We start from the raw sequence: 27,387 nt of genomic DNA, 5'->3' as shown, positions 1-27,387 counted from the left end.
GCATCAGAGAAGATTAGCAATATAGCAAGACTATTACTAAATTAAGTTTAAGTCTCAATCCTGTTTTTTAAAAAATAGTGTAGGAAATAGTTTTGTAAGTATTTTGTGATAATTATATAGTAGGTTTATAGATAACATACTAAAAATTATGACAGTTTCGAAGGAATTTCTTAGTATAGAATAAAAACAAACCTTTGACTCTTGTTCCAATCTCAGTGCATAGTTTTTTACTTGACTTTCAAGTCTCCTCTTTTCTTTTTCTAGCTGTTTAAGTAACGTATTTAAGGATTTCTGAAAGTATAAACAGTAAATTTTTACATGTACTCATGTTCTAAACAACAAGAAATGACCATCAATCTCTTCACTGGTGGATGCCTTCTACCTCATAACCATCTGGGATTTCATGTTATAATATGTACCTTTTAAGTAATAGTAGTAATAATAATTACTTTTTTGAACCCTAACAATATGCCACGTTCTGTGCTAAGTGCTTTCCAGAGATTATTTCATTTAATCCTTATTACAGCATTTGAGGTGGCTAATATATTCATTTCCATTTTACTGTTGAGAAAATTGCATCTGATAGAGGCTAAATAACTGGCCCAAAGATGCATAGCTAATAAATGGTAGACCTAGAATTAGAACCCAGGTAATCGGACTCCAAAGGCCACACGTGCTAAACAATTATTCTATGTGTGTTCATATGATTGCTACCAGTCTAACAGAAGCAAGGTGGCAGAACAGGAAATAAGGCTGATAACCAGGGGGACTATGAGAATACTGCAGAGTAGGGCAGTTCCAGAAACTAAGACCTCCACCCAGACACCCCTCATCACAAACAGCTGGAGCTGAGTAGAGACAAAGAGGGTTAGCCAAGTGCCAGAGCAATAACGCATTACACCAATTTGGTTTAAAATTTTAATCCCCAAACTAATAACTGATCATTTTTACTAACTTCAATTATTTCTCATATTCTTACACTTTAAATAAAACATTCTCCAAGTCGAATTCTGTACAACTCTTCTTGGTCATGATCTAGGTCACTGAATCTATTAAAAGAAACATTCAAAGAAAAATGGAAGCAGTTGATTTAAATCTCCACAAAGCAATACCGCAAGACATTTTAGAGCTCATAGCCTCCTCTTGAAACACAGCTAATTCTCTAAAAACTTTACTTACTCTCTCTTAGGTACTTGTTAATAATTATTAGAATTTTTAAAATTGTATCAATAGGATAATTAGGTCAGCTGAAACAGGGCACAATCTGGTCTCTAAAAATAACACCAGTGATAAAACAAATCCCTTGGAAGTGACAATCCTCTGTACGTATATTTGATTAACATCCCTGTTAAAACATAATCGGGTGATAGTTCAGGCTGGCATTATTTGTCTTTGAAAATTATGCACTGGCATCATGAATGGCTTTCAGTCTCCTCCCTCAATTACAAACTTGCTCCAGAAAAAAATCAATAAAAAGCCCTACAAAGGTAAGAGGCTGAAATGAGTTACTTTATAGAAAATTAAACCCTTACGAAATCAACCACTGCTCAAGTATGAAAAGCTTTTGGAGGGATGATCAGGGAGTGATGGAAGTAGTTCAGAACTTTGCTGCATGGACCCCTGCTGTAAGGATTCCAAGTTTAGCCTACCACAACAATATGGGTCAGTGACATCATTGTTAAACACATATTTATAGATGTAAAAGAGAATCTAACCCTTTTTAATATTGTTTCAACAGGAAAATGCACTCTAAGTTCTAAAAGTAATTATCTTACAAATAAACTACTGGAATACAAATTATTTTTATATTAAAGAGGATTTGATGAGATATGATCCTAAACTCTGGCAGCTCATACAAGAAACGTACATAAGAAATAGGTAAAATTCACAGCAATATATGACTAAATGCCAAAATGTGAAACAGACAATAAATGCTTCACAGGTTTTTAGAAGAAGTTGATCCATGTGGGCTAGAGCATGCAGGGCCCCCCACATGGAAAGTATTTGGATGGGCAAAAAAGAGGGAGATAGGGGAGCTATGTATTGATTATAGGCTTGAGTCAGAAATGATTATTTGTGTTAGACTGTATCTTGCTGCTATTCCCATCCTGACTAGATTCCTTGTCTTGTCGCCTAATTTTACAATTCATTCATTTATTCAAAAAATATTCATCAAGCACCTCCTATGTGTCAGGCATTGTGCTAGGATGCCACAGTGAGAATTACAAACCCACACCCTGTCCTCATGAAGCTGAGAGTCTAATAGGGGCCCAAAATGTGGTTCATCTTGGTGAATGTTGGACATGAGCTTGAGAAGAATCTGTATTCTACTGTTGTTGGATGGAATAGTCTATATATGTCAATAGATTGAGTTGATTGATAGTGCTGTTCAGGTCAACTATATCTTTTTTGATTTTTCTGCCTGTTTGGTCTATCAATTACTGACAGGGGGAGTGCTGAAGTCTCTAACTTTAATAATGCATTTGCCTATTTTTCCTCCAGTAATTCATCAAAATTACCATTTAAGTGTTCCTACTAGTTTATGTTTCCAGCAGCTTCAGTTCCAGGTAAGCAGATCTTGGGGACTGTCTGTTTGTTTATGCAGATTTCAGGATGGAAGTTTGCCCTGCAAACTCAGTTCTCTAATGAGTCAAGAAGAGTCATTGATTTTCAGGTTATCCACCTTTTTTCCTGTTGTAATGAGAAGACTGATGACTTCCAAGCACTATACATACTGGAGCTAAAACTGGAAGTTGCAAACTGCTCTTGATCGTCTTCTCTAATTGGAAAGGAAAGAATGCATTCTCCAAATCAATGGCTGTGTACCCTATACCTGAAGACTTATCAGTCTGCTCTAGCAGCGATACCACATCTGGCAAAGCAGCTGCAGTTGGGGCTACTAATTGATGAAGTCTGTGGTAGCCTACAATCTTTCTCCAAGATGCATCCAGGTTTGTTTTTGTATTTTGGGGTTTTTTTTGCTGGGAAAGATTCACCCTGAGCTAACGTCTGTTGCCAACCTTTCTCTCTTTTCTTTTTCCTCCCCAAAGCCCCAGTACATAGTTGTATATTATAGTTGTAAGTCTTTCTAGTTCTTTTATATGAGCTAACACCACCGCACGGCTACTGACAGACAAGTGGTGTGGTTCCGCGCCCAGAAACTGAACCTGGGCCACTGAAGTGGAGCGTGCCAAACTTGAATCACTAGGCCATCAGGGCTGGCTCAAGATGCATCCAGTTTTTGCAGGGGCCAGACTGGCAAATTAAACAGAGCTATGATGGGCACCAGCACCTTTGCATCTGTTAGGTCTTTGATTGTGGTGCTAGTCTCTGCTATCTTCCTTGGGACAAGAAATTGTTTTGTTTTACAATTTTGGCTTTGGGTGGGAGGACATGGTTTCTAAAGTTTCCATTTGGTCTTCCCCATCATGATAGCTTTTACTTCAGTGATGAGGGCCCAGTGTGGAAGTTAATGTCAATTGTGTGCCCAGGGACCGGGAAAATTATCGCTGTGGGGCGGGGGAGTCTGTGGGCACATTGGGCCCAGTGTGTTTGGGACTTTAAGCATAGATGCCCATTCTGGGAATCAATGTCAACTCAGACCTCAAAATGTCTGGTTATTTCCTTTCCCACAGAGTACAGTCACCTGTATAAGTGGCCAGAGATCCTTTTGGGGGAAGACTGGGGATATTGTCATGTTACATATTTGGACTGTTATTTTAGGGTCCTTCCTCCTGGGAACCCAGTCAACTCTTTGGTCAATGATTTCTGGATCTGTATACTGGTTCAAGTCTGGGAAATGAGCAAAGAATTATGCTTTCTATTGGGGTAACTGTCCTCAGCCTCCTACTCCTCTGTTCCTGCTTTTTTTTATTATAGATGTTGAACAGCACCCTTGTTAATTGGCCTGGCAGCCAGGAGAGTAGGTGGGGGCAGCTCCTGAGTGGGGAACCTGTTGCTTTGTTGGGGAGAGGTCTCTGCAGCATCTTCTAGGACAGTGAGTGCTCAGCTCTTACTAGAGCTAGAGGTGAGCCACCTCTGCATGCCCAGAGGGTCCAGGTAGACTTGTAGAGTCAGCATCCTCATGGGCATCCATCCAGATGTCCTGTCACAGTTTTCAGGATCCCTGGTTATCCCTATCAGGGCCCTGCCCTTCACATAACAAGCCTGTATGGACTGAGCATTCAAATGCCTCTGAAGCTCTGCAACTGTCACAATTCAGCCCACTATTCTGTTGTGTCTGTCCTTCCACCACTGGTGTTGATGGCCTCTTTAGAGGCCACCACCAAGACTCACTGGTTTTCACTCTTAGATATTAAGTGCTTAGTAACTGTTCTCAGTCTCTCACTGTCCTTATGCAAGGTGTCAATACAATTTAGCAATAATCCCATATTTTTCAAATGCCTGCATCATGGCTTCTTCTACAAGAGTTTCCTCTACCAGAACATTTTCTGAGGTCAACATCAGTGAAGTCTTTAACAACTGAACTGCCACACTGGGCCAGGATCTAGATGTGCCACACTGTGCCACATCTACCGATCAGGACAGCATCCTCTGCCTGCCAAGCAGTAAGTAACCCAGTCCCAAATCCCCATCTTACCCCCTGTTTTCTTGTATCACTCTCAGTACCTCTAGTTTTAGATTCGGTCTTCTGAGAAGCAGACACCAAAATGAGATTAAATGAGAAAAGATTCTGTTATCAGAAAGGAAATAGGGAGGGAGCAGGAGAAGGCTGGGAAAGCAGTCTGACTGCAATGCAAGTCTGAGCTTTAGTAAAGGGGAGAGGGAGAAAAGTTGGGTGGAAGTGCAGGCATCCTAGGCTGGCATGCAGCCTAAGGAAAGTTTGACAAAGCCATCAGGGAATCCTAAACCAAAGTCAGCAGACAGTGGAGTTCCTCGTTTCCCAGGAATGGGTCTGCCTTAGTATCCTCCCTGCACTCCATCATGGGCAAGGAATAGCCTGTGGGAGGTGTGGTCTTGAGGCAAGAGCAGTGACGGATTTCGAAGCCAACACCTGGGGTCCCCAGTCAATTAACCTCCCTGTCCTGGGAAGTCAGTGAGGTGCATACTCTGGGACACCACACTAATTGTGTTTTCTTAAGGACATTTCAGTTTTTCAACTGAAGAATCCTCCAATCTGTGAGGTTTAATCCTAGCTCTGCTTTTCTGAGAGTAGGGCAGGGGAAGAGAGCTGCAAGTTCCATTATTCAGACTCCATATTTTCATTTAATTCCATCATTTTTAGACCTCTATCTCACTCTCACCATTCTCTGTGCCTGAAGCCCCAAAGTCCAAAGCTATTGCAGCTTAATTTCTCCAGAAAATAGACTGCTGACTCAAGGAGAATATCCTGGCTATGTCAGGGTGTGTGTGTGTCTCTGGGTGTGTGTGTGTGTGTGTGTGTGTGTGTGCGTGTGTGGCAGAGGGGTCCCAGTGGTCTACTGCTCCATGTATATATGTTCGACTGATTGCCCAGTTTTTGGCTCCTTCCTCTCCCCCACCTTCCTTGGTATCTGGTGCTGTCAGTTCTAAAGCACTAAGCAGCTCTTAAGAGTGACTACTTGTTTTCACTGACATCCTTCTCTGCAGGCACTTTGTTGTTGCTTCCTCAACTCTGTCAAGTTGATGACTACTCCTCTAATGGTGAGTCTTCCAAAATTTGTTTAAAGCTCTCACCTGCTGAGATCTCCATCTCTATTCTTCTTATCCATTCACTCCAGTTATCAACTATTGTTTCTCTGCTGATAAATATCTTATCCAAATCTAAAAATAGAGCTCTGGGTGCCAATTCTTAACATTCTTGACACCTCAAACTCAACTTTACCAAAACCAACTTTATGATTTTACTTCTACAAATTGTACCCTGATAAACTCAATTTTTTAATGGTAGCAAGCATAGTTTTCCAATTTCACATGGAATATTTGGATTTGGTTAGCTGGGATTATATCAGCAATTTTGCACTTGGGAAGAAGAGTATGGGTTTGCGAGACAGGGGTATGTAAGAGTGAATATGCCAAACAATGAACTATAGTAGTCATTTAAAATTAAATTTCCTAACAGAGCTCAGTCTGGGAGCCTACTACATATACTTTCTCCCTTATTAGTTTCACAACCAAAAAAGTCTTGACTCAAATGGGAACCATTCCAATTAAGCACATTTTTTAAAGCCCCATACTACTATTACTTCAATAATATTTCATCAATAATTTTATACTCAAACATTATGAATTGTAAAACAGATTACATTTGAGACGTTAGCCACCAGTTCTTGTTAGGAATTCCGAAAAAATTTAAAATTAAAAAAACTTGTTTTGCAATGTACTAATTTCATAAACCTTATAGATGCCATGTGGGAAATGTAATAAGCAGTAACTTCATGTGTGATCTGGACCCCTTGCCTTGTCCTTCTGACTTTGTTCATTACCACCTTCAGCTTTAACATCTTTATTTTTTATCCTTCCAGCCTGTAACATACCACTTTGCCTCCTAGCTCTGTGCTTGTTTGTTCCCTCTAGGCTCAACACAGAGACACAAAGTATTTCACCTTCTTTAGTTAGCCTCAAGACTGCCCCCACAAGCAGAATTCCTGGGACCTGTCTCACTCTCCTTCCCTGTAGCAGCTTCCAACAATTGAGTTTTAGATGCACTATACTTTGAAATTATGCTATAACTTAGGAAATTAAGATGGTTCATTGTGGAGATCTCATGGGAATAAGGGAAGCATAAAAGTAAATTGTCTCAAGTAATGTAACCTATCATATCAAAAGACTAAAAAAGAAAAATCATATGATTATATCAAAGATGCAGAAAAAGCATTTAACAAAATCAAACACTCATTCATGATAAAAACTCTCAGTAAACTAGGAATAGAAGGGAACTTTCTCAACTTGATAAAGAATATCTACAAAAAAACCTATAATAACATCATACCTAATGGTGAGAAACTTGAAGCTTTCCCACTAAGATTAGGTACAAGGTTAGGATGTCCCCTCTCACCACTCCTTTTCAAGATTGCACTGGAAGTCCTTGCTAATGCAATAAGACAAGAAGAGGAAATTAAATGTATACAGATCAGGAAAGAAGATAAAAAACTGTCTTTGTTTGCAGATGACCTGATTGTCCAGGTAGAATATTCAAAAGAATCAATAAAAAAACCCTGGAATTAATAATCAATTATAGCAAAGCTGCAGAATACAAGGTTAATATACAAAAGTCAACTTCTTTCCTGTGTACCAGCAATGAACAAGTAGAATTTGAAATTAAAAACACAATACCATTTACATTAGCACCCCAAAAAATGAAATACTTAGGTATAAATCTAACAAAATATGTACAAGATCTGTATGAGGAAAACTACAAAACTGTGATGAATAAAATCAAGGAACTAAACAAATGGAGAGATATTCCATGTTCATGAAAAGGAAAATTCAATACTGTCAAAATGTCAGTTCTTCCCAATTTGATCTATAGATTCAATGCAATCCCAATCAAAATCCCAGCAAGTTATTTTGTGGATATCAAAAACTGATTCTAAAGTTTATATGGAAAGGCAAAGACCCAAAATAGCGAACACAATAATGAAGGAGAAGAGCAAAGCCGGAGAATTGATGCTAATCAACTTCAAGACTTACCATAAAGCTAGGTAATTAAGACAACGTGGTACTGCAACAGAATAGACAAATAGATCAATGTAACAGAACAGGGAACTTAGAAACAGACCCCCAGAACAAATAGAGCCTTTGTCAACTGATCTTTAACAAAGGAGCAAAGGTCACAATGGAGCAAAGATAGTCTCTTCAACAAATGATGGCAGAACAACTGAACATCCACATGCAAAAAATTAATCTAGACAATACCTTATACTCTTTATAAAAATTAACTCAAAATGAATCACAGACCTAAATGTAAAATGCAAAACTATAAAATTCCTAGAAGATGACATAGGAGATAATTTAGATGACCTTGGGTATGGTGATGCTTTTTTAGACACAACACCAAAGACACTATTCATGAAAAAAATGATAAATAAGCCGGCCTTCATTAAAATTAAAAATTTCTGCTCTGTGAAAGACAAAGTCAAGAGAATCAGAAGACAAGCCAGAGACTGGGAAAAAAATATTTGCAAAAGATACATCTCATAAAGGACTGTTTTCTAAAATTTACAAAGAACTCTTAAAACTCAACAACAAACAAGCCAATTAAAAAGTGGGCTGAAGACTTTAACAAACACCACACCAAAGAAGATATACAGATGGAAAATAAGCATAGGGAAAGATGCTCCACATCATATGTCATCAGGGAAATGCAAATTAAAAAATGAGATACCACTACACATCTATTAAAATGGCCAAAATCCAGAACACTGACATTTTGTCAAATGCTGATGAGGATGTGGAGCAACAGAAACTCTCATACATTGCTGGTGGAAATGCAAAATAGTACTGCCTCTTTGGAAGACAGTCTGGTGGTTTCTTATAAAACTAAACATACTCTTACCATACAATCCAGCAATTGCACTCCTTGATATTTACACAAAGGAGTTGAAAACTTATATCCACACAGAAACCTGCACGTGGATGTTTACAGCAGCTTTATTCATAGCTGCCAAAACTTGGAAGCAACCAAGATGTCTCTCAGTAGGTGGATGATAAATTAACTGTGGTACATCCAGATAATGGAATCATTCAATGCTAAAAAGAAATGAGCTATCAAGCCATGGACGGACACGGAGGAACATTAAATGCACATTACTAAGTGAAAGAAGTCCATCTGAAGAGGATAGGTACTGTATGATTCTAACTATATGACATTCTGGAAAAGGCATAACTATAGAGTTATGTTATGTCTACAGAGACAATAAAAAGATCAGCAGTTGTCAGGGATGGGAAGGAGGGAGAAGGGATGAATAGGCAGTGAACAGAGGATTTTAAGGGCAGTGAAAATACTCTGTATGTTATAATGATAGATATACGTCATTATACATTTGCTCAAACCCATAGAATATACAACACCAAGAGTAAACCCTAAGGTAAACTACGGACTTTGGGTGATTATGATGTGTCAATGTAGTAGGTTCATTCTGGTAAGTGATGTTGATAATGAGGGAGGCTATGCATGTGTGGGGGTAGTGGGTATATGGGAAACCTCTGTACCTTTCTCTCATTTTGTTGTGAACTTAAAACTGCTCTTACAAAATAAAGTATTAATTAACTAATTAATTTAAAAAATTGTCCTGGGGAGAAAACAAGAACACATTCTGGATTTTGCAAAAACTACATTAGTCATTAAATACTCTGAACCATTAAAAACAAGATATTTGTGGTTATCCATTTATAAAATTATTATACACATCAGAAATCCTTTAAAAATTATAAAATTATATTATGATAACTTTAAAGTTCATTCTAGATTTTGATTCTTTATCTTACTGACTCCAAAATGAACTAATTATTTTTAAAATTATTTTATCAGAGGCACATACTCATCCCATCACTTCCAATTCATTGGAAGACCCATAACTTAATGTTCTTGATTTTCCTAAGGAGCTCATTTTATCTGATTATATAATCAAATGTCACACACTAGAAAACTGCAGCCTGGAAAGACATACCAAAGCTACAGTTAAATGGAAGACTCCACTAGAAATTAACTCCCGAAAATCACACATAAAAAAATTAATTCTTCTACCATTATGGAAGAGCTGTTTTGTTTTACTTTGTTTTCTACACTAATCAGTTCTTAGCATTCCAAGCAGGATCATATTTCACCTATGTTCTTGTTTTAATTTGCTTGTAAAACTTATTACAAAAAGTCACTTTCTAACAGTAGATTGAAACGACAGGGTAAGAATAAGAAATTTCAGGATACTATTTACATACCTGAAATCAAATATACTTTAGGTTTAAAAGAAAAGAAGTCCCTTTCTTCTATCTCAAGTACAAAGGAAACTCTATTAGCCACCTATTTTTTTTTTTTGAGGAAGATTGGCCCTGTGATAATATCTGTCGCCAATCTTCCTCTTTCTTTTTTTCTTTTTTCTCCCCAAAGCCCCAGTACATAGTTGTGTATCATAGATGTAGAGTTAAAGCTCTTCTATGTGGGAAGCCACTTCAGCATGGCTTGATGAGCAATGAGTAGGTCCGCACCCAGGATCCAAATTGGCGAACCCCAGGCTGCCTGCAGAAGTAGAACGTGAAAACTTAACCACTACACCATCAGGCCGGCCCCGCCACCTATTTTTTTAAATTGTAATTTAGTACACAAATTATAATTGCTATAGTACTAAAGAACACATAAAAACCATAAGTTAAAAGAATCACCCTATTGAATGCTTATCAGAGAAAAACATGAGGATACAATTAATCACAGCTCCTAGATATGCACTACTTTTCAATGAAGGTAATTGCAAACAATGAATGAACACAGCACTCTGCATGCTTAAATACCAAGTGCCCCCTTGTGGACAATGTTCTTGTTAGATTTATAGATAAAATCTCTTTAAACTCTTCTCTGATTTGAGGCTACACCTGTCTCCAAATTGACCATTCTGATACCTGGGGAGAACACAGACCTGGTGATGTCTGTGACAGAATACCTCAGGAGGCAGTCTCAGATTGATTCTACAGATCTACCACTAGCCAGATGGCTGGTGGGAATGCCAATCTTGCTTTGTTTATATTACCCTCCTGAGAATCCAAGATCCCTTCATTAATCTTTTCACTATATGGCTGATATATCACTTTAATCACAAAAATATTTGTGGGTGTCAGTAGTGCTCTAGGGCAATTAATTTTAATGCCTGGTTATCAGGTTCTAAAATGTATTCATGACTTGAAAAATAAAATTTCTAGGGGCCGGCCCGGTGGAGTAGCAGTTAAGTTCACATGTTCCGCTTTGGTGGCCCAGAGTTTGCCAGTTCGGATCCTGGGTGTGGACCTACTCACTGCTCATCAAGCCATGCTGAGGCGGCGTCCCATATAGAAGAGCTACAACTCTACAACTATGCTACACAACTAGGTACTGAGGCTTTGGGGATAAAAAGGAAAAAAGAGGAAGATTGGCAACAGATGTTAGTGCAGGGCCAATCTTCCTCAAAAAAATAAAATTTCTAAGAATGTTCTGAAGGTGGAAATGACCAGAGTGAGCCCGATGGGAGGATGGCTGATTGGACGCTGCAGTGAGTGAGGTAATGGTTCCCAGGAAGGTCCAAATTGGGTTGGATGTTTATCCAGGGTCCCATGAAGCAGCATAACTAAAAGAAGAATCTGAATCACACTAAAAGAGGGAAATAAATATCACAGTCAGGAAAATTGTATGGAGTGTGAAATGAATAAAAGAAACCTCAACTAATTGGAGTCAGGAAGGCCTGTAGGGGGAGATCTCACACCCTATCATACATTGTCAATTACTCCAAACAGGAAGAGATGTACACTTGCATCTCTGACAGAAGTAGAACTAATTTACTACTGAAGGAAGATTTCTCTCCCCATCTGGCAACAGCCCAGCCAATGAGAAAAACCACAGCTCAGCCAATGAGAAGTCATTGCCACCTGGAACTGTTACTTCCCCCAATGGACTTTTGTTTAGAACAGCCCTTCCCCAAGCCTCTATCAATTTAAGAAGATTGAAGTCATAACAAGCATCTTTTCCAACCATAATGCTACGAAACTAGAAATCAACTACAAGAAAATAATTGGGAAAGTGACAAAAATGTGTAGATTAAACATGCCACTGAACAACCAATGGATCATTGATGAAATTAAAGGAGAAATAAAAAAATATCTGGAGACAAATGGAAATGAACACCATAACAACTAATATGGGATGCAGCAAAAGCAGTCCTAAGAGGGAAACTCATAGCAATAAAGGCCCATCTTAACAAATAAGAAAAATCCCAAATAAACAACTTTAAACTATGCCTAACAGATCTAGAAAAAGAAGAGAAAATAAAGCCCAAAGTCATCAGAAGGAGAGAAATAATAAGAATTAGAGCAGAAATAAATGAAATTGAAACAAACAAACAAAAAACAGTAGAAAGGATCAATGAAACAAAGAGTTGGTTCTTTGAGAAGATAAGCAAAATTGACAAACCCTTAGCCAGACTCACTAAGAAAAAAATAGAGAAGGCTCAAATAAATAAACTTAGAAATGAAAGAAGAGAGGGCGGAGACAAGATGGCGGCGTAGGCAGACTCTGAACTCACCTCCTCCCGTGGACACAGCCAATTTACAACTACTCGTGGAAAAATTACCCGTGAGACAGAACTGAAAACTGGATAAGAGGAACTCCTGCAACAACGGACAATCCTAACTGAGGTGGAAGAGGCAGAGACTCCCTTCTGGAGAGGAAAAACGCCGCCTTCACAAGCCGCCAGCTTCACGGCCGCCGGGAGCAGCCACAGGTACGCACCCTCCCTGGAGGCGCGGGGTCCTGAGCTGGGGAGCGCCCCTGCTGTGGGCATTTTGTGGACCCAGCACAATCGACACCAGCGGCATAATATCTGGCTTTGCCTGCTACTAAAGCATTGGGGAGCACCCCCAGAAAACCCGGTTCACAAAGAAACTAAAACTGGCTCTTAAAGGGCCCGCACACAAACTCACCCATTCCAGAAAGCATCCTAAAATCACCAGAAAGAAAGGTACACAGTGCTGGGGTGAAAAGAGACTCACCTAATAGGCCCTGAGTGCATCTCGGTGAGGGGTGAGACCTCTCCAGGGACTGGGACATTGGCGGCGGCCATTGTTGTGGCCTGGTGTGAGCGTGCTGACACAGACGCCATTGGAGTTCTCCCTGAGGCCTGCTAGCCCAGGGTCTGCTCCACCCGCTAGAGCACTGATTTAATCCAGCTCAGCCAGGGCAGGCAGCCCACCCTAGAGACTGGCCCCACCCAACAACAAGCCCTCAGGCAACTAGTGGGCCTGCATAGATTGGTGACTGGATTCTCTGCAGCCTGGCAACTGAGCCGACTTGAGTGGGGCAGGGTGTGCACAAGGAGCGGGTGGAGAGTGTGGGGTGGTGGCGGAGTGTGTGGGGCTCCCGCCGTGGAGAGACTGGGTCCGCTTGGGGGTCGGGGCACTCACACCGGGCAGGACTGTGTTGACTGTGTGTGTGGACCTGTGGGCAACAGAGCTTGTCAGCTGCAGAAGACTTGTGCTTCTCAAAGACCCACATAGGAGGTTTGCCCCACCTTCCAAAGCCTGAAACAATTGGGTGCTCCTGAGCCTGAGGCCAGCCCCACCCAGCTGCAATCCTCAGAGAGCTGACAAGAGACCTAATAGACTAGAGGCTTACAGCAATTGTAAGGCCCTGAGCCTAACAACCTGCCACGCTGGGGACCTACTCACTTAAAAGAAATACTGCAACACAAATGTGGTATTAGAACATACAGCCAACTGTGCTGGGGCTCCCCACACCTGATAAAGAGACTGAAGGGCCCACAACAACTACAAGCAGCTGAGCATTACAACAGCTGGCCAGGAGCATAACTTGGCCTCCCTGGGCGCCTATAGGGAGAGCTAACAGGCCACAACAGAAGGACACACGTAGCCCACATAGGGGTCACCCCTGGAACACTGAGAACTGAGGGAAGCACACTGGAAACCTCCTAAGGCATCACTTACATAAGGTCACCTATCCAAGAGCAGGAGACGTAGCTGACCTACCTAATACGTAGACACAAGCACAGGGAAAGAGGCAAAATGAGGAGGCAAAAGAATACATTCCAAGTAAGGGAACAGGACAAAACCCCAGAAAAGGAACTAAGTGAAACAGAAATGAGCAACCTACCCGACAGAGAGTTCAAACTAAGAGTGTTAAGGATGCTCACTGATCTGGGGAGAAGAATAGATGAACTCAGTGAGAATGTCAACAAAGAAATGGAAGATATAAAAAAGAACCAATCAGAAATGAAGAATACAATACTGGAAATGAAAAATTCATTAGAGGGACTCAAAAGCAGAGTAGAGGATACAGAAGAACGGATCTGTGAGCTGGAAGAAAGACTAGAAGAAATTACCCAAGGTGAACAGGTAAAAGAGAAAAGAATTAAAAAGAGTGAGGACAGTCTAAGGGACCTCTGGGACAACATCAAGCGCACTAACATCCGTGTTATAGGTGTCCCGGAAGGAGAAGAGCGAGACAAGGGGGCAGAGAATCTATTTCAAGAAATAATAGATGAAAACTTCCCTAACCTAAGGAAGGAAACAGACATCCAGGTACAGGAAGCACAGAGAGCCCCAAACAAGATAAACCCAAAGAGGCCCACAACAAGACACATCATAATCAAAATGTACAGAATTAAAGATAAAGAGAGAATCCTAAAAGCCGCAAGAGAATGTCAAGTTACATACAAAGGAAACCCCATAAGGCTATCAGCTGACTTCTCAGCAGAAACCTTACAGGCTAGAAGAGAATGGCATGATATATTTAAAGTGCTAAAAGGAAAAAACTTACAGCCAAGAATACTCTACCCAGCAAGGCTATCATTCAAAATGGAAGGAGAGATCAAAATTTTCCCAGATAAGCAAAAATTAAAGGAGTTTGTCACCAAGAAACCAGTGCTACAAGAAATGTTAAAGGGACTGATTTAAGGGGAAAAGAGAAGACCACAAATAGGAAAAATTATCTATTTCCATGATTAGAACGTAATGGATACAAATGCACAAAAAAGAGGTTCGATATGATATCAAAAACATAAAAGGAGGGAGGAGGGGAGTTAAAGAGCACAGCTTTCAGACAGAGGTCAAACTAAAGTGACCATCAATTCTGTATAGAAGAAGTAAGGAACAGAGAAGGACTACTACAACACTGAGGAAAAAAAAAAAAAAAGCTAAAAAATGGCAGTAAGTACATACTTATCAATAGCTACTTTAAACGTCAATGGACTAAATGCTCCAATTAAAAGGCATAGGATGGCTGACTGGATAAAAAAACAAGACCCATATATATGCTGCATACAAGAGACACACTTCAGACCTAAAGACACTCACAAACTGAAAGTGAAGGGATGGAAAAAGATACTCCACGCAAATGGCAATGAAAAGAAAGCTGGGGTAGCAGTACTCATATCAGACAAAATAGACTTTAAAACAAAAACTGTAAAAAGAGACAAAGAAGGGCATTACATAATGATCAAGGGAACAATCCAACAAGAGGATATAACACTTGTAAATATCTACGCACCCAATGTAGGTGCACCTAAATATATAAAGCAATTATTAACAGACATAAAAACAGAAATAGACAGTAACACAATAATAGTAGGGGACTTTAACACTCCACTTACACCAACGGATAGATCATCCAAACAGAAGATCAACAAGGAAACATTGGCCTTAAACGACACACTAGAACAGATGGACCTAGTAGATATATACAGAGCATTCCATCCAAAAACCGAAGAATACACGTTCTTTTCAAATGCACATGGAACATTCTCCAGGATTGATCACATATTAGGCCACAAAACAAGTCTCCATAAATTTAAGAAGATTGAAATAATACCAAGCATCTTTTCTGAACACAAAGGTATGAAACTAGAAATCAACTATAGGAAGAAAATCAGAAAAGCCACAAATACATGGAGATTAAACAAAATGCTACTGAACAACGACTGGGTTAACGAAGAAATCAAAGAAGAAATCAAAAAATACCTGGAGACAAATGAAAATGAAAATACGACATGCCAGAATTTATGGGATACAGCAAAAGCGGTTCTAAGAGGGAAGTTTATAGCGATACAGGCCTATCTCAACAAAAAAGAAAAATCTCAAATAAACAATCTAACAATGCACCTAAAGGAACTGGAAAAAGAAGAACAAACAAAGCCCAAAATCAGTAGAAGAAGGGAAATAATAAAAATCAGAGCAGAAATTAATGCAATAGAGACCAAAAAACAATAGAAAAATTAATAAAACCAAGAGCTGGTTCTTTGAAAAGATCAACAAAATTGACAAACCTTTAGCTAGACTCACCAAGAAAAAAAGAGAGAAGGCACAAATAAGTAAAATCAGAAATGAAAGAGGAGAGGTTACAACAGACACCTCAGAAATACAAAAGATTATAAGACAATACTATGAAAAGCTATATGCCAACCAATTCGACAATCTGGAAGAAATGGATAAATTCTTAGAATCATACAACCTTCCAAAACTGGATCAAGAAGAAGTAGAGAATTTGAATAGACCAATCACCAGTAAGGAGATCAAAACAGTAATCAAAAACCTCCCCCAAAATAAAAGTCCAGGACCAGACGGCTTCCTGGGGAATTCTACCAAACATTCAAAGAAGACTTAATACCTATCCTTCTCAAACTCTTCCAAAAATTGAGGAGGGGGAAGCTCCTAACTCATTCTACGAAGCTGACATTACCCTGATACCAAAACCAGACAAGGACAACACAAAAAAAGAAAATTACAGGCCAATATCACTGATGAACATCGATGCGAAAATCCTCAACAAAATACTAGCAAATCGCATACAACAATAGGTTAAAAAGATTATACACCATGATCAAGTGGGATTTATTCCAGGGATGCAGGGATGGTTTAACATTCGCAAATCAGTCAACGTAATACACCACATTAATAAAATGAAGAACAAAAATCACATGATCATCTCAATAGATGCAGAGAAAGCATTTGACAAGATACAGCATCCATTTATGATAAAAACTCTGAATAAAATGGGGATAGAAGGAAAGTACCTCAACATAATAAAGACCATATATGACAAACCCACAGCTAATATCATCCTCAATGGTGAAAAACTGAAAGCTATCCCTCTAAGAACAGGAACCAGACAAGGATGCCCACTGTCACCACTCCTATTTAACATAGTACTGGAAGTCCTAGCCAGAGCAATCAGGCAAGAGAAAGAAATAAAAGGGATCCAAATTGGAAAGGAAGAAGTGAAACTGTCACTATTTGCAGATGACATGATTTTATATATAGAAAACCCTAAAGAATCCACCAGAAAACTTTTAGAAGTAATAAAGGAATATGGTAAAGTTGCAGGATACAAAATCAACATACAAAAATCAGTTGCATTTCTGTACACTAACAACGAAGCAGCAGAAAGAGAAATTAAGAATACCATCCCATTTACAATTGCAACAAAAAGAATAAAATACCTAGGAATAAACTTAATCAAAGAGGTGAAAGATCTGTACACCGAAAACTATAAAACATTTCTGAAAGAAATTGAAGAAGACACAAAGAAATGGAAAGATATTCCGTGCTCTTGGATTGGAAGAATTAACATAGTTAAGATGTCCATACCTCCTAAAGCCATCTATAGATTCAATGCAATCCCTATCAAAGTTCCAACAACATTTTTCACAGAAATAGAACAAAGAATCCTCAAATTTATATGGAACAACAAAAGACCCCGAATAGCTAAAGGAATCCTGAGAAAAAAGAACAAAGCTGGAGGTATCACACTCCCTGATTTCAAAATATACTACAAAGCTATAGTAACCAAAACAGCATGGTACTGGCACAAAAACAGACACACAGATCAATGGAATAGAATCGAAAGCCCAGAAATAAACCCACACATCTATGGACAGCTAATCTTTGACAAAAGAGCCAAGAACATACAATGGGGAAAAGAAAGTCTCTTCAACAAATGGTGTTGGGAAAACTGGATAGCCACATGCAAAAAAATGAAAGTAGACCCTTACCTTGCACCATACACAAAAATTAACTCCAAATGGATTAAAGATTTGAATGTAAGACCTGAAACTATGAAACTTCTAGAAGAAAACATAGGCAGTACGCTCTTCGACATCGGTCTTAGCAACATCTTTTCAAACACCACATCTGACCGGGCAAGAGAAACAATAGAAAAAATAAACAAATGGGACTACATCAAACTAAAAAGCTTCTGCACAGCAAAGGAAACCATCAACAAAACGAAAAGACAACCTAACAATTGGGAGAAGATATTTGCAAACCATACTTCTGATAAGGGCTTAATCTCCAAAATATATAAAGAACTCATGCATCTCAACAACAACAAAACTAACAACCCAATTAAAAAATGGGCAAAGGACCTGAACAGACATTTCTCCAAAGAAGATATACAGATGGCCAACAGACACATGAAAAGATGTTCAAAATCACTAACTATCAGGGAAATGCAAATCAAAACTACAATGAGATATCACCTCACCCCCGTCAGAATGGCTATAATTAACAAGACAGGAAACAACATGTGTTGGAGAGGATGTGGAGAGAAGGGAACTCTCATACACTGCTGGTGGGAGTGCAAACTGGTGCAGCCACTATGGAAAACAGTATGGAGATTCCTCAAAAAAGCAAGGATAGAACTACCATATGATCCAGCTATTCCACTGTTGGGTATTTATCCAAAGAACTTGAAAACACCAATTTGCAAAGGTACATGCACCCCTGTGTTCATTGCAGCGTTATTCACAATAGCCGAGACTTGGAAGCAACCTAAGTGCCCATCAAGGGATGAATGGATAAAGAAGATGTGGTATATATACACAATGGAATACTACTCAGCCATAAGAAACGATGAAATCCAGCCATTTGTGACAACGTGGATGGACATTGAGGGTATAATGCAAAGTGAAATAAGTCAGAGGGAGAAGGTCAAATACCGTATGATTTCCTTCATTAAGTAGTAGATAATAACAACAATAAACAAACACATACGGACAGAGATTGGATTGGTGGTTACCAGAGGGGAAGGGGGGAGGGAGGAGGGTGAAAGGGATAATTCGGTACATATGTGTGGTGATGGGTTGTAATTAGTATTTTGGTGGTGAACATAATGTAATCTATGCAGAACTAGAAGTACAATGATGTACACCTGAAATTTTTACAATGTTATAAACCAATGTTACTGCAATAAACAAAAAATTAAAAAAAAAAAAGAAATGAAAGAAGAGAAATTACAATGGATACCACAGAAATACAAAGGATTATAAGAGAATACTATGAAAAACTATCTGCCAACAAATTGGACAATCTAGAAGAAATGGATAAATTCTTAGACTCATACAACCTCCCAAAACTGAACCAAGAAGAAATAGAGAATCTGAATAGATCAATCATAAGTAAAGAGATTGAAACAGTAATCAAAGACCTCACAAAAAATAAAAGTCCAGGACCAGATGGCTTCTCTGGAGAATTTTACCAAACATTCAAAGAAGATTTAATACCTATCCTTCTCAAACTATTCCAAAAAATGGAGGAACATGGAACACTTCCTAACACATTCTATGAGGCCAACATCACCCTGATACCAAAGCCAGACAAGGACAATACAAAGAAGGAAAATTACAGGCCGATATCACTGATGAACATAGATGCAAAAATCCTGCACAGACTATTGGCAAACCAAATACAGCAATATGTTAAAAAGATCATACACCATGACCAAGTGGGATTTATACCAGGGACACAGGGATGGTTCAACATCCACAAATCAATCAACATGATACACCACATTAACAAAATGAGGAATAAAAACCACATGATCATCTCAATAGATGCAAAAAAGGCATTTGACAAGATACAACATCCATTTATGGTAAAAACTCTCAATAAAATGGGTATAGAAGGAAAGTACCTCAACATAATAAAGGCCATATATGACAAACCCACAGCCAACATCATACTCAATGGGGCAAGTCTGAAAGCCATTCCTCTGAGAACAGGGACAAGACAAGGGTGCCTACTCTTGCCACTCTTATTCAACATAGTACTGGAGGTTTTGGCCAGAGCAATTAGGCAAGAAAAAGCAGTACAAGGAATCCAAATAGGCGATGAAGAAGTAAAACTCTATCTGCAGATGACATGATTTTATATATAGAAAACCCTAAAGAATCCATTGGCAAACTATTAGAAATAATCAACAACTACAGCAAAGTTTCAGGGTACAAAATCAACTTACAAAAATCAGTTGCATTTCTGTATGCTAATAATGAACTAACAGAAAGAGAACTCAAAAAGATAACTCCATTTACAATCACAACAAAAAGAATAAAATATCTAGGAATAAATCTAACTAAGGAGGTGAAAGACCTATACAATGAAAACTATAAGACATCATTGAAAGAAATTGATGATGACATAAAGAAATGGAAAGATATCCCATGCACATGGATTGGAAGAATAAACAGTTAAAATGTCTATATTACCTAAAGCAATCTACAGATTCAATGCAATCCCAATCAGAATCCCAATCACATTCTTCACGGCAATAGGCCAAAGAATACTAAAATACATATGGGGCAACAAAAGATCCCAAATAGCTAAAACAATCCTGACAATAAAGAACAAAGCTGGAGGCATCATAATCCCTGACTTCAAAACATACTACAAAGCAACAGTAATCAAAACAGCATGGTACTGGTACAAAAACAGACGCACAGATCAATGCAACAGAAGTGAAAGCCCAGAAATAAAACCACACATCTATGGACAGCTAATCTTAAACAAAGGAGCTAAGAACATACAGTGGAGAAAGAAAAGTGTCTTCAATAAATGGTGCTAGGAAAACTGGACAGTGACATGCAAAAGAATGAAAGTAGACCATCTGCTTTCCCCATTCACAAAAATTAATTCGAAACGGATCAAAGACCTGAAGGTGAGACCTGAAACTAGAACAGCCCTTCCCTACTCCTCGTTTGTCTCTATAAACGTAAGCTCTTCTCCTTTGTTTTCTGGATTTGCCTATGGTTCACCATAGCCGACACATCCCAAATTGCAATTCTTTTGGCTACTCCTGAATAAATTCATTTTGAGGGTAAAATAACAGGCGAATTTGCTTTTTAAGTTGACATATTTGATGTCAGAAATGGGATCCAAAGGAGGCAACCCCCAAGAGACAGAGACCCCCAGAATTGAGTAAAGTACTAACACTGAGCCCCTGTGCTCATCGCTTCTGTGAGTTGCCACCTGCTTTCAGTTTGGAGAGTCTCCTCTCAGATTTCAAGCTCTGCTCCCTTTGCATTCTGAGCTCTCTGACTTTATGCAGAATTGGGAGAGACTTTGTCTTTCTGGTTCAAGGCTCTGTCTTGGGTTCAAGGCATCGTCCTTGATGAGTATTCAGTTATTTTCTGAAGGTAACAGTTCCTTTTGGGAAGGCACAGGCTTGCTGAGAATCCGGGAGTCCTTCTTCGGTTTTCCGATTCCTTTTGGAATCAGGGCGGGGAATCCAGCAATTTTCTTTTGTTTTTAGATTCCTTTGGGGATCAGGACTAGGACTCTAGCAACCTTCTTGGGTTTTCAGAGGAAATTTCAGAAATGGGATCCCAGTCATCTAAATGTTCTGAGGGCAGCCCTCCTTCAGGGACCCCAGCCAGGCTTTGGGTCCCCAACATGTACATTTTTAACTACATGGCTACTGACAGATGAGTGGTATGGTTCCACGCCTGGGAACCGAAACTGGGCCGCCAAAGCAGAGTGTGCCGAACTTTAACCACTAGGCCACCAGGGCTGGCTCTGCCCTAGACTTTTGATAATAGACAAAATGACTTCAAAAACAGCTCTAAAAGGATCCTTACAAAATGTAAATAAAAATCTTTAGTAAAAGACTTTGGCCATTTGAACAAATCACATTAACTTAGTTCATCTGCCAGAAATACAATTTGGATCCAAATATTCTTTTGAGTTTTATATTATTGTACCAGAGACATAGCTAAAGTTTTAAAATGAGAGCTATGAGACCTCTGTCTGTGCCTGTCTGTATGTTATGTATGTCCATGTATGTTTGTTATAGAGATGTGATATTTTTCTACCTCTGGATGATATTGTTAGAATTGATTTGTAAAAAGCTCTATTTACTTGGCTTGAAATTAAGCACTTATAAATTAAATATTATTAAATCTCAGAAATATAATACAAACTAACTCAAATACTTTTCAAATTTAAAGGATCTAGGATTAATCTTTAGTAAATAAAAGCCAGCTAGCTTAAGGTAGTTGGTATAAATAAAAGACCAGCATGTCTTCAGAGTTGTTAGTATTGGGTGTAATGCACATGTGCAACTTTTTTCTCTGCCTAGGTTTACTAGTCAAGTAGGCTTATGCTGTCTGTTTCAGAATTTATCACAAGAAAGTAACTTAAGATGATGGTTGGCTATTTAATGTCTAATCCAAGCATGATTTTAAAAGCAAGTAATTAAAATAAATGTAAATAAGATCCAAGTTTATACTAAGTTAAATTAAACAATGGATAGTCATTGAATACCAAAATTATTTTTTAAACAAGATAAAATACTAAAACATTAATTGCTGAAAATAGGTTTATCTACTTTTGGCTTCCTATTGGAAAGAAACTAAAGATAAATTTGGGTCTGTTAGTAACCATGTCTTGTGCCAGACTGAAAGATTGCACTATTCAAAAGGGCATATATTCCTAGAAATTATGAAATGTATTTATAAATCTGCCAGTCCCTGATTGCTTACTCCTTAGTTTTCACTAAGAATTGGAAATCCTAAGGGTTAAGAATTCTAATATATGTAACTAAAGATAGTAGAAATAAAAAGGGAAACATCTCCATATGCAAGGAAAGTAGGATGTGTGTTTTGATAAAAGAAGGTGTGAGGAATGGAAATGCATTTTGCTGAGGGAAAAGAAAATAATTTTGTCCTAAAGAGGGGCTGGTTATTTTGGAATGGGGCAAAGGAAAACACAGGGCAAAATTTGAATGTAAAAAGAAAGTTGTAGAAGGTTTATGGAAAGGAATCTTGGGAAAAGAATTTTATGAGCAGTCAGGATTAAGTAAGATTGGACTGAATGAATTTTAATATCAAAATAAGATGATGCAAACTTAAAATTTGGCTTTCTTTTCTGTTAAAAGGACAAGATTTTCTTGCACTATTGGTCTACTGGTAAAACAGATTGTGAAAGCTTCTTTACCTTTAAGTAATATGCCTAGAAAACAGATTTTGTGTTTTATCAAAATAATTTCCTGTGTGTGTGTTTTTTTAAATCAGGTCTTTAATTAGGAAAACTGAGTCTTCTTAGTAATGAAGGAGTTAAGTTTTGCTTACAACGGTGTAACTTTTTGTATTTGCCTTTGAAACCTGTTATTGTTACTTTGGTCAAATAGATACTTAAGTATTTTTTTTGTAATGATCTGTGATCTTATTTGGTCAAGGGTCCAAACCTTTTGATATTTTTGATAAGCTTCCCCAAATAGTCCAATTCTAAATGACATCTTTTCGACCTGGATATAATTTGGGGATTTTCCAGAGGGCACCTGGGGCATCTCAAAAGATTTGTTCCCTCTCCTTATAAAAAGAGAGATATTAAACTAATTAGGCTTATCTGGTATGTCAAATTCCATGAGAAGCATGGTCAAATAAGCAATAATAAACCTTTTTAGGTTATATTGTATGGGTGAATATTACTAAAAAATGCTCTGGAAATTGTATAAAATTCCTAAAAATCTAATACATCCAAATATAACGTTATTACCTGTAATTCTAGTTACTATCTAAAATGTATGTCACAAAGCACCCAAATTTCCTTGTCAATTGCATTTACCCATTACCGTTTTAAAACGTTTTTTGTCAGTTACAGACAGTTATTGTTTTACTCGATGCTTTTGCAAATATGGTCCATTTTCAAAGAGATTCATGGAAAAGACTTTGACAAGTACTGTGGAATACAGGTTTTGATAACTTCAAGATCATAACACTGAACTGGGTGGGAGTTTCTGGAACTCAAATGGAGGACCGATTGCTTTAATGTTTTGTTTTTCAGATGTAAAAGACCCCCTTTTCTCTTCTCCTTTAGGCTATCTATAACTTACAGCAATTTGGTAAAGTGTATCTTTGCAACAAGGGTTGAAACATTTATCTTTTTCTCTCTACCTGATCCCTCTAGAATTCGGAAACTCTTAAGTATTCTTTTCATGACAATGTATGTATTTGCACAAATTCAATGAAAGTCTATTCTCCTTATAACAGGACACAATTGATTCAATGAGAGTTTATTCTCCTTATAACAGGACACAATTGGAAATATTGGCTATATTACCAAGGCTTGACTAGAAAGTTATCTTTGAGAAAGATGTACATGGACTCAGATATGACCAGACAGCTTTAAAAAACTGCTTGGAAAAATCGGCCCAGTACTATGCTTACAAAAAAGAGCTTGTGCGGTCAATTACTATATTTTGCTACATTTATATAAATAAGCAGGCCAAGTTTAATAACAACAAATTAGTTTTACTATGATTATCTTTAATAAAAATGGGGGTAATTGTGGACACAGAAATAATGTTTGCACCTTTGTAAATATTAAATTCTAGTCCTATTAATTGTCTTTAAGGTTTATTATATACTGATAAGCTGGACTGGATCCTAAATTCTTCTAGTTTCCTTAAAGGTCTGGCTACAATTCTCTAAACTAATATTTCCAATTTTACTGCCCTTGAAATCTCCTTGGAAGGGACTATACTCAGCCTTCCTCACTACCCAGACGGCCATCAAACCTCAGGGACTCAAGCCTTGGGTACACATCTCACAGGTAAAGAAGGCTCCACCTGACATCTAGACCTGTACAAACACTAGGGACCTCCAAATCAAGTTGACTAGGAAGAGAAGCAGCCAACTTCCGAGGCAGACAGCTTTCCCAAGATGCCTAGACCAGGCCTGTATACCTTCTGCCCACTGCTGTTTCTTACTTTATTTTCTCCCTCTCTTTCCTGGAAGGACAATGCTCTTGTCCACATTTTCTAATCCCTTGCAAAAGGGAGAAACCACTCTGATTGTTGAATTTGCCAACAGAAACCTTGGTCTGTCCAAGACAGCAATGACCTCTTAGTTCACCCTGTAAGTAATTTCACTGGAATTCCAGATGCTGTTTGTCTAAATTGCTCTGTTGGCCCATTTTACCCAGTCAGAGTGCTAAGCCTGCCTAAACTTGTTCCTTGCTTCAATTTAACCCAGCCTTGGGAGGGGAAAACAAGATCTTTTAAATATTTGTATGCAAAATTTTGTGGAATCATCAATGTAAGTTGAATTGTTTGTATATTTCTTAACATGTCTATGTATTTAGGCAGCCTCTTGTTATGTAACAACACAGTATCTGAGCCTTGGTTATATAATACTAATACCTCTGCCTATAGATGATATCACTTATGTGGGAGCCTTGTATACACTCCCGGTTCAGTCTTCATCTGTGGAGGTTTCAGTAATAGTCTTTATGTTTGGGCAATTCATTGCCTTGATAGCCGGAGAATACAAGGACAGTGTACCCTTGCTGTATTGACTGTCTTCTTCTCTCTGCATAACCAAACAGAGGCCTCTCACTGGACTCTCCCATTGAATCTGCATAGTTTAAATGAGAATTTCCAGGAGGTGTGTGTGATTTTGGGTGTGCCTCCATGGGGAGACCTTTCTTCCCATGGATCAGAGGGAATGCCAATGAACAAAAGATCAGGAATCTCTTCCCTGACTCTAGAAGAGTTGGCTGACTCCACAGCCAAGACAGTTTCAGCTCAGCAACAATCGCTTAACTCTTTGGCCAAGGTAGTTTTGGATAATCATATAGTCCTTGGTTATCTACTTGCTGAGCAAGGAGGTGTCTGTGCAGTGGCGAACAAATCCTGTTGCACATGGATAAATGCCTCTGGGGAAGTAGAAACCCAATGATGTAAGATTAGAGAGCAAGCACATTGGCTACAACAAGTTTCACCTAACAATCCACTGTCTTTTGATATGCTCAGCTCCCTTCAGGTCTGAGCTCCTTGTTTAGAATCATCCTGCAAACCAGGCTTATAGTATTGCTCTTAATCTTACTCTGTATACTTATTGTAAAGTTCTGTACCTATTGCCTATTTAACCTATGTAAAAATTATGTGCCCAATAAAGTGATGCTGGCTCAGCATTTCAAGATGATCTCCAACGCCCACCACCTTGGAGAAATATAGTCATTAGATGGGAAATGCCTGAGAATTCTCCCTCCTAACCCTCCTTGTTACACAAATGTGGCCTAAATGGTTTCCAATAGCTATGCACTTTCTCTCCAATGTAGGATACAACAACCAGGAAAGGTTCTTCCTGGCACCAAGGGGCAAGACCACTCTGCAATGGAACCTATTAAAATACCTGCTAAGAATACAAATGTCCAGGCCTTACCCCATACCTATCAAATGAGGATCTCTGGGCGTAAGTCTCGGAATGCATACTTTTAATAAATTACCCATGACTCTTAAACAGTTTGAAAATTCAAGAACCACAACTCTATATATTGACCAGCAACTAAGGACGTGGCAGTGCTGGACAGTACAGGGAAGTAGAGAAGCAGATGGGCCAATCTTCTTTCCTGTTTGTGGCACAGCATCATAGGTACTAAGCTTGAGTGGGCCTCAAGAAAGAAGACAAGCACTACCATATGCTAACAGTGACAGTAAGCCACTGAAAGATCACTCAAAATATTGCTAGGGAGCCATCTGCAGGGCTGTGTACTGGGCGCCATCAGGTTCTGGTAAAGAGCTCAGCTGCATCCTTGGCCTCGTATCCTAACTGGAGATTAATGGAGAAGTCTGAGGGCTGAGTCAGAACCTGAAAAATAGCTATTGCTCCTCAGAGACATCACAGCCTAATTAGCCATAACTTTTAGTTATTTGGAATGCCTAAATTCCAATATTTGGAAGATTCTAGTCTTCCAGTGAATGGCTACAGATCTTTGCTGGACACACCTGGAAATTCCTGGAGGGAACATTAGATAGGCAGTAGGTTCTTTTTCTGGTGGACACAGACAGAAGGGGCTAGAAAATGTACACCTTGCTACCTCAAGGAAGTAAAGGCTCTGTGCTTTTTATTAGAAGTATTAAAGCCTTGCTGAAGCCTCTGTTTTCTGGACAGATACTAAGAACCAAAAAATTCTACCATAGTTTTAAGAAGGTACCAGAAGATTCACAATTTATATAACAGCCCAGGTTAATAAGTGAAAACAGATTGCACATCTTTGGGCCTTACCCTTGCCCTTATTCCTTCCAAATAGATTAAGGTTAATTTCACAACAGGCTTGTTTTAATGAAATTTTACTTCTCCTTTATCAAGAGAAGGGTGGAAGGGATCTAACACACTGCTTACTATGTCAGGCACTATGCTATTTGCTTTGTATGTCTCTAATAATCTTCACACCAAATTTGCAAGAGAGCTTAATTCCATTTTACAGATGAGGAAATTAAGCCTCAGAGAGATGAAATAATTTCCTTAGTGTCCCATAGTCTGAATTTGATCTAGGATAGTCTAATTCCAAAAGCCATGTTTTTAGGTAAGACAGGTTACACTCACTCCATTTTCTCACCCCTACGTTTCCACTACACCACATTTTCTCCCAACATCCTGTCTTCTAATTGGCACTTGCTTACATTCTTCACCTTTGAATAAT

The 27,387-nt window shown here is 38.6% G+C and overlaps 1 protein-coding gene across 1 annotated transcript in view; it reads right to left on the bottom strand.

The window, feature by feature from the left end:
- Window positions 1–27,387, bottom strand: part of SOHLH2 (spermatogenesis and oogenesis specific basic helix-loop-helix 2) — a 139,731-nt gene that overhangs the window by 91,433 nt on the left and 20,911 nt on the right. The window contains exon 5 of the mRNA XM_087436194.1: window positions 193–291. Coding sequence (XP_087292320.1) covers window positions 193–291 — 99 coding nt within the window. The remainder of the gene's footprint in view (window positions 1–192; window positions 292–27,387) is intronic.

This window comes from Ceratotherium simum, chromosome 10 (genome assembly GCF_057802395.1).
Source record: "Ceratotherium simum simum isolate JZ-2026a chromosome 10, ASM5780239v1, whole genome shotgun sequence".
Lineage (NCBI taxonomy): Eukaryota > Metazoa > Chordata > Mammalia > Perissodactyla > Rhinocerotidae > Ceratotherium > Ceratotherium simum.
This window is presented reverse-complemented; position numbering and strand designations above follow the sequence as displayed.